Source organism: Pieris rapae, chromosome 13, assembly GCF_905147795.1.
Source record: "Pieris rapae chromosome 13, ilPieRapa1.1, whole genome shotgun sequence".
Classification (NCBI taxonomy): Eukaryota; Metazoa; Arthropoda; class Insecta; order Lepidoptera; family Pieridae; genus Pieris; species Pieris rapae.
In genome coordinates, this window is record NC_059521.1 from 8,695,082 (window position 1) to 8,711,976 (window position 16,895).

The 16,895-nt window shown below is 32.7% G+C and overlaps 1 protein-coding gene across 4 annotated transcripts in view; it reads right to left on the reverse strand.

The window, feature by feature from the left end:
* LOC110995515 (protein prickle) overlaps positions 1–16,895 on the reverse strand; it is a 254,268-nt gene that overhangs the window by 49,284 nt on the left and 188,089 nt on the right. For all 4 annotated transcript variants that reach the window (XM_022262718.2, XM_045630652.1, XM_022262717.2 and 1 more), the window contains 2 exons: positions 13,666–13,779; positions 13,194–13,322 (listed from right to left, as the gene is read on the reverse strand). In XM_022262718.2, coding sequence (XP_022118410.2) covers positions 13,194–13,322; positions 13,666–13,779 — 243 coding nt within the window. The remainder of the gene's footprint in view (positions 1–13,193; positions 13,323–13,665; positions 13,780–16,895) is intronic.

Here is a 16,895-nt window from a genome sequence, read left to right on the forward strand (position 1 = left end):
CAACTCTAACAAAATAATAATTATATCGAAATTCTACAGCTAACAAATATTATATTACAAAAAATTAGATATTGCTAAAGATTAACAAAAACATTTATGTTATTTTATAACCAACATTTATTAAAACCATAAAAAAACTGATAAGCTAATAGTTTTTCGTTGCAATACATCACCTTGATGGTTCACACAATTCAATTTGTAACCAATTAAATTTGCATAATTGCAAATACATATGTTTAACTAATCTGCCATCTTACCCTAATTGCAAAAAACACATTTTATGATAGCTATCTTTTCGCACGGTTTTTTATAAGACCTTAATTTGTAGTACTGTTTGCCATTCTAGCAAGGAAAAGTTTTAGAATCTCTGAAATTTATCAGCACTTGTTTTGTCTTTCGTTAGTTAATTGGTGAGTAATTGGAAATAGCAGTATATATGTGTATAATATTATTGGTTCTATATGTACACCAAATTATATGTACCAGCCACAACTAACACTAAAAAGTTATCTGAAAAACTACAAGCTCACTTATAACAAAAATAAAAGGTTAAACAAAAGTATAAAAAAATTTATAGTAATGGACTCTACAGTACTTTTTAATTATCAACTTCAAATATAGAAAATAAGACAATTATAAGACAGGCGACAAACTATTATCTTATTCCGACCGGGAATCGAACCTGATATCCCCGATGTCACAGTATACTAAAAACCCAGATACTAAAAACCCATAGACCATGAATTCCTCACCATGAGTATGCGTAATCGTGGAATAACAACCATAAATTTGAATTTAGAACATTGTCTTTACGCGCCAATTTAGACCTGTAATAAATTTTCAAAAAACAGAATAAAATCTCTTCCATAAACGCCACTTAAACGTTACACATTATTCACTCATTTAGTCTTTGGATGTGCGCGGATAGATTTATACGGCGCTATCCTGACAGCACTCACTCTCAAACGCGAGAAAATATATTACGGACACAGAAAATATATTTAGCCCACGGAAATATGCAACTTTAATTAAGGCTCTAAATAGCGTGTTTCCAACTTGAAGAATTGGTTTTAAATAGAAATGAAATCTTTATCGTTCACTGTGGACTGCGAAGTGCACCAATACAACGATCCTGACCAACTCCGCATGTCGTCTGTCTGCCATATGCCTACAGCGTTTCTTGCTTCGGCCATACAATGCGCAGAGGCGATGAGAACTACTCCTGATGCTTCCTGATTTACCACGACGCTCCGACATAAGCTACCGATTAAGGAGAGAGATCATTCACAAAAACGCAGATGGAGTTTTGTTTTTTATAATAAATAGTAAATTATAAATATTAATCATTTATATATTTGAAAGAATATGGTACAACAATGTAATGGTACAATCTAAACTTTGCCATATTCTGCCACACTTCACCAACTTGTTATATTTAAATATATAACGAGCATTACAACCATCTACGTCACTTGTTAAATTATTGCTGCTAAGCCTTGTAGGCCTGATATGCCGTCGAATTTAAAGCATGCCGGTTACCGTAGAACGCATCTCTACTTTATTTAGTCTGCAAAAGTTTGTTCATCAGTCTGACCCATATCCATCTCAGGTTATATTAAAGAATTCGAGACAGAGCCAACTATATGACATACTCTTATAGGTATGTCAAGATCAACTACACTTCCTTACGAGCACGGAAAAAACTGCACCGGTAAAAAACCAGGGTTCAAGCATCACAGAAATCCTTGCTTAAATCAATGAGAGCGTAAAAGCATATAGATAATCATAAATAAGCTACTTTCAATTTGGTCTTAAACCTGTTGAAAATATTAAACGAGGGGTTTAAACAACGGGGGGTGTTGGTGAAGGGTTAAATATTAATTAACTGTGGTTAGTTTTTGTTAACTATAACCCATATATAATATTTAGTGTTGAAATGAGTTATTGTCTTTTAGTTCTGTTTTGGTAGCAATTTGTTTATGAATACTTCATTAGACTCTAACGTAGAGTTTTTATAAAGAAGAATTATTACAAATGCAGAAATGAGCTTACCCCATGCCCTAATTTGGGATCCTGGGACATAATATATAAAGAAGTATGAATCTTTTTCAAGTTGTTATAAGAGTTCTATTTCATATTTATTTAGTTACTAAACTACTGTTTAAATAATAAATTTAAACAATGAAACAAATCAATATATAAAATATTCCCTACAAAAAAAATACTTTTTTTATTGTATGTCTTTACATATATAATTGTCAAATCTAAGTGTACAAGAGATTGTAAAAACGATTTTAAAAGAATAAGTATCGAGTTTTTTGCCTATTCTTTTTCATATGAAACTACCCTTTGGAAAAGGCAACTATTAGTACGAGTTATTCTTATTAAATATTTTTAACATGTAATTTTAATTTCAAAGGTGCATTTTAATAGGCTTAATTAAAATAAATGATTTGACTTTGAAAACCGAAATTGATGGAATTTCATTAAAGCCAATATTCATTAATGTACCATTAAATGTTTATATATAATAATCTATATTTCATTTTATAAGATAGTGGTCTGTACTTCATTCACTGGACATATATTTAACATTTATTTTTTTGTATTTTCTCCAATAAAAAAAAAAACAAACTGCTTATTTATTGCCATTAAGGCGGAACAAAGTTCGCCGGGTCAGCTTGTATTTAATAAATAAATATTCGCTTCGTCACTCACGGCAAATGTGCCCGTCTAAATAGTTCTTCAATTAAATCTATAGTGACACATTTTTTGTCACACAAAATTTACTTTTATTATATTATAATAGATAATAGTGTATTCTTTCTGAAAACTGATATTTAATCCGCTGCCTATGACCGAGGTCGGTTGAGGCCTGCGCAAACGTCAAACAATGATAGAAATCGTTGGAGACCAAAAGTGGCGCCCACGCGTCGGTCATTAACCCTGCCCGCTGCATCACTATGAGAAATATACGAACACCGACAAAAGTCAAAATAAAGAATGGAAAATAATTAGCAAACTTCGTTATCTATTCAAATATAATTTCGCTAATTATGTGGTCGTATAAAACGTATTAATTAAAATTAATTTTGAGCTTTTGAATAGCAAGTGCAAAGTATTAAATATATAGGCACAAGTTTTTGTTAACATGTTTCTAAGCAAGCGAGTGATCTTTCAAAGCAATTACATGTTTGCGACAAACCATTGTACCCCTGTATAAATAAATAAAATAAATCAGTGGCGTTTTAACTTTTTTTTAGGTCTTGGCCTCAGATTTCTGTATCTGATCATTTGTCAATCTAATAGGCAAATAGGTGAGAACACATACCGTCGTCTTTTTGGGTTTAAGGCAAGCCGTTTTCCTCACGATGTTTTCCTTTACCTTTCGAGCGAATTATATGCTCACATAAAAAGAAAGTTCATTGGTCCAGGGATGAGAGTAGCACGCTGGCCACTAGCGCAACACTGCTTTAGGCTTTATGAAAACGAAAGGGAATAAAAAACTTAACATACCTATATCTCAAAAAACGTGGTATATCTCAAAAAGCCAATGTAATGTTACATAGCTATAATTTAAAGAAAACGACATTTACTTGTCTAAAAATATAATAAAAGACACAGAAATCTTTGAATTGTAAGTATGGGATAGCCATTTTTTTTTAAATTGTCTGGCTGCCAACGTTATAAGGCGGAACAGCCAACCCTTACGGAACGGCCTTAGTTGAAGACGCAATAAATTTTCTATATTGGCTGTTAGAGTTCGTTGACCTCGTGATATAACGAATGTATTTGGCAAACGTCGTTATTCAGTCTGCTACCCCACTCGCGTAAATTGTCGGGAAATTAGGGTCTGATTAAACCTTTGATAGGGTTGTCAAAGAAAATTAATGTCTCGCAAAACATGTGTATTCTTGCTTACATTTCAATAAATCTTAAATACTTTATCCAAATTAATATAATGTTGATTTCACAGGTTACAAATACACTCAGTATTTGTAACCTATATTATTTATCTCTTGATTTATTATCATTGATTATTTTATACCAAATCTTACATTTAGACGTACTCAAATTAAAAAAACATTTTTAAACAAAATATACATAACAGAAAACATAAATACACAAAAAAATATATATCTAAAATTAAACATAAAAATCTAAATTATTAATGCTTATCTTTTTCTAAAGTTAAAGTCTATATTTTATATCCAAAAGAAAGTTATGTATTAATTTTATTTCACACGAAAATATTTATTTTTAATTTACCTTATAACTACGACTTACATTAGTAGAAGAAACTAATGGTATATAATTAACCTTTGTACGTTTGTCAATCACATCGTTTATTTTCCGACAACAGACATCCCTGAGAAAATTGTAGGCTAGGCTTTAGTCCTTGGAGTGTTCCCAAACAGCCATGAACTCTATAGCCTATGTCTAGCAACTCGGCACATTTGACTTAATATTTTTTTCATACAGATACGAATTATGAATATCAGAGGCCCGAAGTTGGGCCCTAAAGGAGCCTTACATTAAATGACGTATTTCACCGGATTGTTGTGCAATGTGTATGACGTAGAAGACCTAGAGTCGATTCGTGGCAAAACAATGAGAGGAAGACAAAAGTCTTGCGCTTGAAAAATGACGCAGAAAGTACCCAGAACGGGTTTGGGAGTACGCTTTTCTGCATAAAGAGATTTTAGGTTTAACTTTACAGGTTTAGAACTGTTAGTTTAACATTAACTTCTATCGGGATGATGTCACATTTTTGAAATAAAAATTAATAAGCTTATAAATATACATATTGTGACATACAAGAGTTACATTTTTAATTATTATTATTATTGTGTAGGTTAAGAATATAAAATACTGTTCATTTGTGTGTTGGTAATAAATATTTAGATAAAGAGTTAGGTGACATATAATTATAGATAATAGGATAAGAGAATAGAATCCGGACCTGTTCAGAATAGTCCTCAGTCACTGTTTATCGAAACTTTTCTTGCTCGTAACATTATTCAAGCCAACAATGAGCGATGCTAGCCAAAGAAAACATTTCCTATTTTTTTACTTATCTCATTTCGCGTAAAAAAGCTTTTACATAAGCAAAAATAAGAGAATCTGTATATTTCATGTGTAGAAGAAACGGCAAACGAGTAGAAGGGTCATCTCGTGATTTATACTACTAGAAGATTCGATAGTCCAAAAAGTATAATATACTCCTAATCTCCTATCTCCTCTTCCGTCTTTGTATGCAAGCTTCTGTTGCCATGATTTTCCTCCATAGGCAAAAAGGTAATCTGCCTTCACATATATGCTTCCACTGTATGATTATTTGATAATAAAGTAGTTACAGTATTCTTAATTTGCATAGCAATTATGAAATTTAAAAATGGATTTTTATGGGTATTAAGAATCCGTTGAGCGAGAGTATCAGCCGTCATCACCGTTTCTATATAATAGATATTTATCTGAATTGTTATTATATTTTTACTACGAAGCAAATAATATGGGAGAGGAAACACATAATATGTTTTCAGTTTTCGGCATTTTTATCAGTCTGCTATTACTGCCAATTGATATTCATTAGTTGTCTAATTTTTTTCAGCAACAAAAGAAAGCGGCGGACATGAGAAACAATAAAAAAATAATTATTACTCTTTCATTGCCCATAAACGGAGCGATGGTTTATTAGCTCCGAAGATTGAATTTTTACAAACGCGTTGTATACGAGATTTGAACATGTATATTATTTTTGAACATTATTAAAGCTATCTAAAGATTTATTGGATTTATATGGAGTACTTCCGAACCAATTCGAGGGTCCTTCTAGAAAAGAGTGTACCACTTCCTAAAAGACCGGCAACGCAGTTGCGAATCTTGTGAATGTCCATGGGCATATAATATATATTTAATTTTAATATCACTTATCGTAAGATAAGTGCTATTGGATAAAATAAATAAAAGCCGATTTCAAAATATATTTACTGACATGTTTTAGAGTCTCTTGGTAGAACCATAAACAAAAATAATAAACAAACTGTTATTTTTATTAGAAGCTCTTAGATACTGGCGCATGTGCTGTATTTAAATTTCGAATCGGATGCGAAAAAAATCATACGCAATGTGTACGTCGCACGCGCCGCGCCCGCCATATGCCGCTACAGATAAAAAATATTTTTTTCCATAGTCAACACTAGCTTTTTCATATCAAAGCTCCAATAAAAACTGTAACATACGCATAATTTTCAAGTAAAAAATGGAGACAAAAACCTTTATTGTGATGTTAAATATTAAGAATAGGACCACTAAGTGAATTTTTTTTAAATATTACTTTATTATCTTTGTACTAAGTCAATTTTGAGATTAAGTTTTCAAGTTTGAGTACGTTGTCAACAATAAAAATAAAGTTGGTGTCTGACAGTTTGATCATACACGAACTAGATTAAGCACTTAATAATAAAGCCTCATTTATATTTTGAAACATTCGTTCATATTTACAAAAACTAAATTTTTATACAAAAATAATTATATTTTTCAAGAACCCTATAGAGTGTGGCTCCATCTGTGTTTGAATTGAGCAGTATGTCAGGCTGGGGCCCACGCCCCACAGGGGGCCATTTGATGGTTTTGGGGGTTTGAAACAATACTCACTGCGTCCTATAAACCTATAATTTAACATGAAAGTGAGTAAGTCTTACGTGTATAATTAATTTACATGGGTGGGGGGGCAAGGCTAATGTGGTTTCTTCCAGTCCTCCCCACCCACTTCTTTAGGAAATTGTACTAAGTATGATTGCTTAATCACACTTGATTTAATTAGCAATTTGTACGTACATTCCTATGGTTAGCCTTAAATGTTTAATATGGATCAGTTTAGTGATTGAAGTTTAACGTAACAAGATGGCTAAATTAGCTTCTTATTTAGCCTTTGAGAGGCGCCGACTTAAATGAGCCGAGTAAAATACTTTTAGGAATAAGGCTTTTAACCACTTTTGGTTGCTCTAATTGAACATTAAGTGCCTACTTTGAAGATTAAGATTTTTGTATTACATCGCTATTTGCTAGTTTTAGTTAGTTATTCATATTGTTCTTTTTATTTTCTCTAGATTAAGGTTCTATAGATTAATATAGTACACGTATTTTAAATAATTGTATGTTTCTAAAAATCTTTTATTTTTATAGAACAGGGGGTTAGGGTTATGCTGCCGTCATTGGACACTCTCAATGCCATAGGGATCGCGAGTGCGTTGCGCCCTTTTACGAATTAAAACTTCTTTAAGGATTCTAAGTCGAAGTGGGTCCGTAATACTTCAGTGGACAGCTGGTTAACACTCAGTTGTAGAACAACGGACGAGGTGGAATTTCGTATTCTGCCTCAACTTCCGATTATGAAATTCAGCTGCAGGTATTAATCCGAACAACTCCTCTGAATACTCTTCATGGTAAATGCGGTACATCATTCAGAGTGACCCCACATCGTTACTCAACGTTAATTGATCAAGCCGGTCCGAGAGTGATTGGTCGTCGACGATTCGAACTGCTCTTCGTTGAATTATATTCGTAAGTATACTTATCAATGAGTTATTACACGTGCATATTTTTTTTTAATTTTGTTTAATTACTAATTTTTCTTAGTAATTGAAATCATTATCTTCATTCAGTTCATGGTGAATACTTGCAACCTTAATTACTAATTTGATTTAATTAATGTATATACATATATATATTTTTTCATATTTTTTTGTCATTCAGTTTAATATGTGTATGTTGTTTGGATGATATTTAGTGTAAAATGCTGTGTACAGATATAATTGGACATCAGATTTTTAAATGTTGTTTAGTGTGTAATAACTGTAGGTATGTATGTAATCAATCTGTTTTCTGTTTTTGTACCTAAATGTAAAAATAAAATAGTCTTAACTGTTCATTATATGTTTATACTAATATTACAAAGAGATTTTTATGTTATGAATAAACTCCATCATGTCTGGAGTTTAAAAAATTATGTATGTAATATTATTACTGTACTAGGCTATATGTATTACGTATTAGTATAAAAACTATATCCGACACGCTAATCTGTCGATATCAAAAACATACGAACAGCATTTTATCTTTATAACAATGTCATGATAGAGCAGGTGCTGCCACCCCACAATTTGAATATCAACTTTTTACATCCACAAAAACTACGAAAAAACATCACTTTTTGTCAAGCTGTTCTTACAGATGTTGCCAGTGTAAATATAAGGAAGGAAATATGATTTTGGTAGATTATTGTTTATTTAATTTTGATATTTATAAGTTTATAATAGTGGTAATTAACGTGTTTGTTTGTAGACGGCAAACGGATGAAGGAAACTCATCTGATGTTAAGCGATAAGTGCTACTCACATTGCCAGAAAGCTCACAAGTACGTTGCCGGCCTTTTGAGAATTTATACGCACTTTTCTTGAAGGACCCATAAGTCGAATTGGTTTTGAAATTTCCAGTGTTTGGTATTACAAACAATTTCTGACTAAGGTCTAAAGTGAAAGAGACCTCAAACTTCAAGAAAAGTGTGTATCAATTTTTAAAGGGCCGGCAACTCACTTGCGAACCTTGCAGGATTAAGAGCTTTCTGGACGGCGGCGGTATCACTTAGAATCAGGGTAGCCTCATTGAAAAAAAAAAAAACGTAAATTGTTTTTGATTAACAAAAATTAATCTTACCTAATCTTCACGTATGTTAAGTTAAGCTTATTAAAACTTTATTCATTTAACAAGACCAATCAATACATATATAATTAATATTTCTAATGCATTTTTGAGTCCACATTCAGAGAAACGACTGTAAAATACGCAAAGGCTCCTAGGTAACCAGTGTTCTCTAAATAAGTCTTACAGAAGTCTTCATCACAACGTAGACTGAATCATGCTTTTGAAATTGCTGCTCTTGCATCGAGAGGAAGAGAATTCTTTCGCTTTGTTTCAGTTTCTATTTCTGTCTGATAAACCTTTGAAGCGCTGTGTAAACGCTGTAAATAGTAGAATATCGTATCGGTGCGGTGCGCGGGCGCCTTTCTTGGAATACTATATATAGCGACCATTCATAATGACACATTTCATCAATGAACGGATTCCACGCATCGCCAAACTTTACGACTAAACTTTATAGTTGAGAAACATAAAGTTTGTGTAACTCGTGTATTTTTAGTTTAGTCGCTTTTTATGTTACACATAAAATAACAATCGCTAAGGTATTTACGAGTAAAAAATAGCCTTTAATTTAGCATCAAATCTTAAATATCTAGTGTTTAGTGATTTAAAGACATAAAGTAATAAATACTTTTGATTAATTGATAATAATAAATGATATTAGCTTGTTAATTATATCGAATAAATTGTTACAAAGTGAGCCGCTTTTACGAATGATGCAAAATATGTAGTTCGCTAATTTTAAAAGAGAAAAAATTGTACATCATTATTTCACAGGAAAACGTAGCATAAGCCTTCAATATAAATAAAATAGAACGCATAATTTACTCGATCGTTTAAGTGCGTACGGAATGAATAGTAATTATTACTTACTGCGTAACCATTTGTTTATTGCGTATTATTTAAAAGATTACAGTGACAAGAAAAATGCCACGTACGTGTCATTTTTCTTGTCGGAGTCGCAGCAATTCAACTCATAAACTATGAATATACCTGCCGAGCCGTTCCCACGCCCAAAACATTAAAAAAGTTACGAAGAACAAAAATTATTTTCACACCTTCGCGGAAAGGTTTGAAACACTTTTATTACGAATGTAAAATAATAATGGACCTCAGAATTATGTTATGAATGAAACTAGTAGTGACATCTATGTAAGTGTTAAGACAATACAGTCACGACACGAAACTTGGTCCCACGCTGGGCTACCCTCGGGTCAACCGGGGGTCTCACCCGCCGGGTATGACCGCGAGTCCGGTGCGCGCCCTATTGCCGTCGTGGGGGGGATCCCCAGCCCCACCGACACACAACTGCTGCACGTGCTGCGAGCACGAAGACGCTCCAAAGCACCTATGAGGCCCAGGGCCGCTCCAGGCCCGCCACAACGACCGCCCCGCCGTTGTGCTGGGCGCGAAACTGATACCCCCCGCAAGCCCACGGGCGTAACGGGGCTCCCGGCACCAACCACGGGTGCAGCGCGGAAGACGGCAGATCATACGGACGATTACAATCAATGTGACGCCATCTATATTTTTAGAGTTGCATTGATAATCATTTATTTTAGCGCCACCTACTGATATCTTAAGAAAACAACTAGACATGAAAACACTGTATACCTTAGTTGATTTGAGCGCCATCTACTGATTAATCCAGAAAACGACAAGACATGAAAACGCTGTAAAGCCTAGTTGCTTAAAACGCTGTTTAAAATTCTAAAAGGGTTTATTCTCAAAATAAGTTTTAAATAAAACGTACTATTCATAGAACATTTTAGTATCATATTTTGAGTTCCTTAAATTTTTCTTATGTGAAAAAACGAGTTTATTGTCCAATTGAATGTTAAATTATTTCAAACTGGAATTGATGAAACTGAATATTTTGGGATAGGTGCGTAAGTCACATAACATTATCGATATTATAAATTCATTTGTGAAAATAAAAAATGAAAAATTAATAACATATCGCATAGGATCAATAAGTTATAAGTTTGTGTAAAGATAATAAAATCGTTAATAAAACTTACTCAGACAAAACTTAAATATATTTTTAAATTCTTAAGTCAGATCAATCAGTTTAAATTTAATTAGTGAATACGACAAAAACATACCTATTCGTAACATTTAAATATATACATTTACTTCCTAGGAACAGATCTCACCCTAATAATTTATTGCTATAAATCAGAGGAGTCGTAATAAACAATTTCCCGCCATCTGTAGATGACGCGCTTTCATTATCAACACCAATAAATCACAAGTATGACAACAGATGGCGTTAGAAGTTACGTGATATATCTCCGAGGCGCGGGAAAACTTTGTGGGAACGTGTTTTACGAGTGTTGCGAGTTTACACATTCATTTTAGAGCTGTTGCAGGTGTGGGAACCACTTTGGCAAAATTGTCACCAAGTTTCGTGCTTATTACGGAATATATTAACTATGTATTCTGTGTAATTTAATAAAACAAACATTATCTGTGATTTTGTTAAAGTAGATTTAGTGATCGAATGTTCTTATAATAAGCAGTAAAAAATTGTTTATTACTAAGGTACGTAATCTAGAATTCGCATCAAGGGATGGTCATATAAAGTCACTTTATGATATATTATGCTATGACACGTTTGTTTGTCACATCTATGTCCTATGTCCTGCAATTGGGGCAGACGGTATTCAGTGGGTAGTTCTTTTAACTTCACTACAGTGTTATAGTAATGTATACAATCTATTCACAATCACTATTTCCACTAACGAACGTTAACATTACAGAAATTTCTCAGATATGATTGAACCGTTAATAAAACAAAGTAGACATAACCCCGAGGCTAATGGTTCGCGAAATGAAAGTAATTACAGAATCAGAGACAATTTTCCGTTCGAGTGATTGCCAGCTTTCTTAATATAACCGCGACCGACTTGGAGAGTAATGACGTGAAACCACCGTACTCTATGGTGGCTGTGGTTTACGGTAATTATTTAAAAAAATATGGACGCAGCCATAGAGATTTAAGTATAGATCAAAATAAGGAAATTGTATTTATAACGATAAAAAATATTAAATTAAAATTAATTCCGGAACGAATTTTTTATAAATGCAGTCCTAGGTTCGATCCTCGGTTGTCCCCAATGGACTCGCGTGTGTGCATCTTACAATTGCTCGTACGTCAAGGAAAAGGTGAAGAAACCATATGAATGGCATATGAAATCCATACATCGTTTTTTGTATTTTATTATTGCGACTTGTTCACACAGATAGTTATAGATCATTCATATATTAATCTAAAGGTGAAAGAATTTTGAAATCGATACAGTGATTTTGAGATTATTCATGATAAAACACTAAGATTTCCTCGCGAATTTTTAAGCAACGCGTCATAATATAAAGTTTACTTTAATTAAATTGACGAAAAAAGATTTTCTTAGAAAGTTAAGGGATCCAGAAAATCCGAGTTAATTGTTATCGTCCGAAAGTTCGTTATGATCATTGCGTTGGGGAGGAAAAGTCAACTAATTATAAGTTACAAATTAAACGAGATAAAAAATCTGTTTGCGTTTGCAAAGTAATGTTCGTTAATTTTACGATTGCTTTTTTAACGGGACTAGATGTAAAAAATTTGTTGATTAAAAATTTTGGTTTTATTATTACTATTGTTAATGTATATATAATTCTACTGTACATTAGTATATCACTGAACGGCTCGAAGGATTTGAATGATTATTGTATGCGTTTGGGTGGATGGAGTAAATCCACTAATTATCCCGGCAGATGGCGCTGCAGTCGGTATCTAGGTTATTTATCTACAGCTAATAAACTAAATCTTCTGTGGATATGCTCGTAATTAAACTCCTAAACGGCAGAACAGATTTTGATAATTTTTTTTGTGTTTAAGTGGAGTTTTTGTATGTAAGACGTGTGTACTAAACAACTATAAACATACACTTAAATTAACACACAGAAATATTCGATTACATACAGCCATGAATATATTATTATTAACTTTTTTATTTGAAAAATGAATAACACATGATTGTTGTTCGTACAGAAGCTATTCAAGATATACTCATAATTTTAGTTGTTGCAAACGTAAAATTTGATTTCTTATTCGATTTGATTTCGCATTAATCAAAATTATCTGTACAAAAATAAAATCAATGGCGCTACAACCTTATTTTTATTTCTGGACCTCAGTTTTCTGTATCTGTGTCATGACAATTTGTCAATTTAATAGGAGGAGATCAGACTCCTGTGCCTGACACACCGTTTTTTGGGTAAGGCAAGCCGTTTTCCCCCGATGTATTCTTCCTCGAGTGAATGTTAAATACGCACATAGAAAGAAAGTCCATTGGTACAAGAGTCGCACGCTGAAGCCACTATTATATTATCAAAAGCTTTAGTAAATTATAAATGTAACAATATGTTTAGAGTACCAGATGAACTGCAGTTCTTCTTTTGGAGTCCAAAAACCATACCCTTCGTAGGATAAATCTATCACTTACCCGTTCGCAAGTAGCCGGTGCGTGCAGCTGTCTTGCCTGACCTCTGCCCAGCGCCTCTCGCTTCCTCTGAGCGCTGAATAGCCGCAGTTCCTTCCTCTCTTCATCTGATAATGAGTGACAATATCGGACCTGGAATGAATTTTAAGTAAGTGCCTGTTCAAGAAACGGAGGCTTTGTAACTTAATAAACTAAAGTAGATTTTTTAAAAGTAGGGTTATAAATAAAAAATACATTAAAAGCCGATTTAAAAGAAATGCATCTCATTTATTAGCAAGAGAATTATTTTTTTTATTAATTTATTGATTAAGATTAAGGCTTTTTTATAAAATATTGTCAAATTATTAAGATATTCTAGATGTACACTCGAAGCTGTTATAATAAATTTTATTATTGTTATAATAAATTATATCAAAAACATTAAACAAGAATAAAATTTCACAGAAAAAGGGTATTTTAAAACAGTGAGCCAAACCTCATTGTCCTGTGGTGGTAGCTGCTGCAACAATTGCTTCAGCCGGTACCTCTCCCCCACGCTGTTCACATACGGCACTTTGTCTTCCGGAATCGCTGAGAAGTACAGGTGGACCTGGAATATTTAATCACACATATTGTAATTTCTTAATTAGCAACGAATAATAATCTGCGTTGTTTTGTTTTTTATATATATGATTTTGTTAATATATTGTTATCGAAGTGTAAATAAATAAAAATAAATATCTATTGTTTATTATTTCTTCATAATCTAAAATACATATTTTTTATACAAATAGGTGATCATCCTTCTGTCCTTTTCTTCCGCCTTCTATTTCTCTCTCTCTGTTGTGGGGTTTTGTGGTATTTTCCCTTCAACGTAGGGGCTAGTCTGAATTGCGTACATAAATAAATTCATTGGTGCACAGGCGTTGATTCGAATGCCCGACCTTATAGTTGAATGCACGCTTAACGCAGACATTTAATAAACTTTGCCTTAATAAAGCTAATAATGTACGACTAAGCTTACACATTAATAAAGTCTAATGAAAATAATACGTGATCTGACTTCTGAAGATGTAATATAATAATCCGGAGGGAGAAAAGTAATGACATTTTTTGTTGTATTTCATTAGTACTGTATTTCCGTCGCTTCAGTCAGTTACGTAACATTTATTGTGATAATTCTAAAACATTAAATTAATGTAATTTTATCATTTTTTTGTTTCAAAATCATGTTCCATATAAATTTTCGTCATAAAATGAATTCAGTGTCAAAAATTTGCTAATTTTGTTGTTTTTTCTATCAAGTGAAGCTATTTTAATCGTGTTTTTCTCATTTGGCCCTTTTTCCTTTAAGAAATGATCTCGAAAAATGGAAAGTGTACCTACTTTTTTGCAGTTCGGCGATTAGATCGTTCCTTAACTGAAAACCATATGCATCTTCAACGATAATGGTTATATTTCCGTCAATATACAAAAACCTTTATTCATTATACACTTAAAACTTTTCAGCAATCACACGATCTAGGTAGGTAGTTATTATTGATGCAGACTGTAAAACGCGGTGGCAGAAAAATACTGAATTAAGCATTATATAATATAGTCTAAATGTAGAAAAAAAGAGGTCGCCCATTGGAAGCATGGGAAGATGCAATAAGAGGGATAACGGGGAAGGATTAGAAAATGAACGCGAGGATGAGAGAGAAGTGGAAGAGGCCTTCACTCCATCGGAGGTCGTGTTAAATGTGACATGGACTTTATATTATCCTAATTATGTAGTTCTCGAAAACATTATTTTACTTTATTTGAAAGAGTTCTCCCGCGGAACGGAATAATATGTTTCCTCAATATAACAAAAGTGTATACATTATAATTAGGTTTTACTGTCGAACCAAAACGATAGCCGTTGAATGCAGTTGTGTTGTATCGAGATTTTGTACGTTATATGAATTGTATTCTGTTTTATGATTACGTGACAGTTGAACTGTCAGCAATATTTTGCTCATCGACAGTTGGAATAACCGCAAAAGTTATGAAAGTATTCTACACACAACATACAGCTTTATACATAACACATAGGGTTCAAATTCATTTTCATAGATATCTGTTGGCAATTTGATATATTTTACTCCGCCCATTAGAAATTTGACCTTAACAGAAATGTTTAAGGTGTATTTTAGCGTGAAATTGTATATCTAGGAATATTAGAACTACTGTAGGCATCGCATTGTCTTCGAAGTTTCCCTTTGTAGTCATTGTTTGCGTGGTTGATGAAGACGTGCTGAAATGTTGGACGGTTCCTGTTCAAAGGAACATCTGTTTGTATGACTAGGATTTTAAAAGCAAAATCTGCCGACTGATTGTCTAGTATGAAAGTTAGAAAAGGCTATATTATAGTTTTTTTAGAGATCTGAAAACCGTATAAAGATTCCTTATCCGAATTTTACTAACTGTAGTTCACCGTATGCAGTTTATGTCTGACATACATCGCATTTGCATGGCACGAAGTCAAAACTTAGAGTAAGTTTCAGAGAGGGGATTTAGAACAAACTATTTCCTGTAAGTCAAAATCCGATATGTTTTGACATGCATTTTGCAAGCTCTTAATGGTTTAAGTTTTCATTTAGTTTAAGTAATTTTTATATTTTGTGTTTGCTTGTTTAATTTTTTCCTTTGCGTGGATTCGTTTTATGCGTGGATATAACTTGGCGATTCCTGACAACGCGTAAACACTTAAGAATTCAACGACTCCACTGGGCCGAAATAAAAGTTGGTTTCCCTCTCGACAATTCGTTTAAGATTCAACGTCTTGCGGAAGCAATTATAATGAGTAAAATAAAGTAATAAAGAGTGCGGCCGGGGGCAGTGGAGCAAAAAATTAAAATGTCCCTGCGAGACTCCCCTAACTGTGAATTTATTTTGTATTCGAGTTGGCCAAACAATATAAGGCTATTAATATTGTGGTTGGCACACATTTAAATTTTCTTTGATATTACGTGTCAGCGAGAGAGTGTCAACTTAATCTGTCAGTAAAAGTAGATAAGCTTTTTACAATTGTTTTTAAAAAATAATTGTATAACTTCAAATATCAGGGTAAAACGCTGTAAAGAACAAGTTATAAAAATATACATCAATAATATATGCGGAGATTTTTATGATTTGTAATTACATATTTATTTATTTATCTAAAAAAAACTAAGAAGTAAAATATTTAAAAAAAGACTAAAATGTATTTATTTAAGCAGACAATACTAAGTATATCTTTAAGGGTTATTAGCGATAAAATTAAACAGTATAAGTCAGGGTGTTTTTATAGCTTGGGCGAATATTTGGCATATAAGTTTGACAACAATTGATTGTAAATAGCTTAAGGTGAAGACTTTGTCACACTTCAAATTAGAGGTCAAGGGAGATCAACAGGTTCCGATTATGACGTCTGTCATTACATACATTATCTTTTACCTAGTATAATTTATATCAAGTTTAAAATAATTTTTTAAATACAAGGTGCTATTTTAGCGTGGGCGAGTATCTAGATTAACAGACACAAATTATTATTTATTATATGTGAATATTTGTATTAAATGACATTATAAAATTAATATGACATTTGCATGCCTATTTATTTACGGCGGATTGTGCGGACTTTTATAATTAATGTATCTAATTGTACCACTATCTTAGCAAATAAACGATTTCATTTCATATAAATTTACAAAATACATTCCG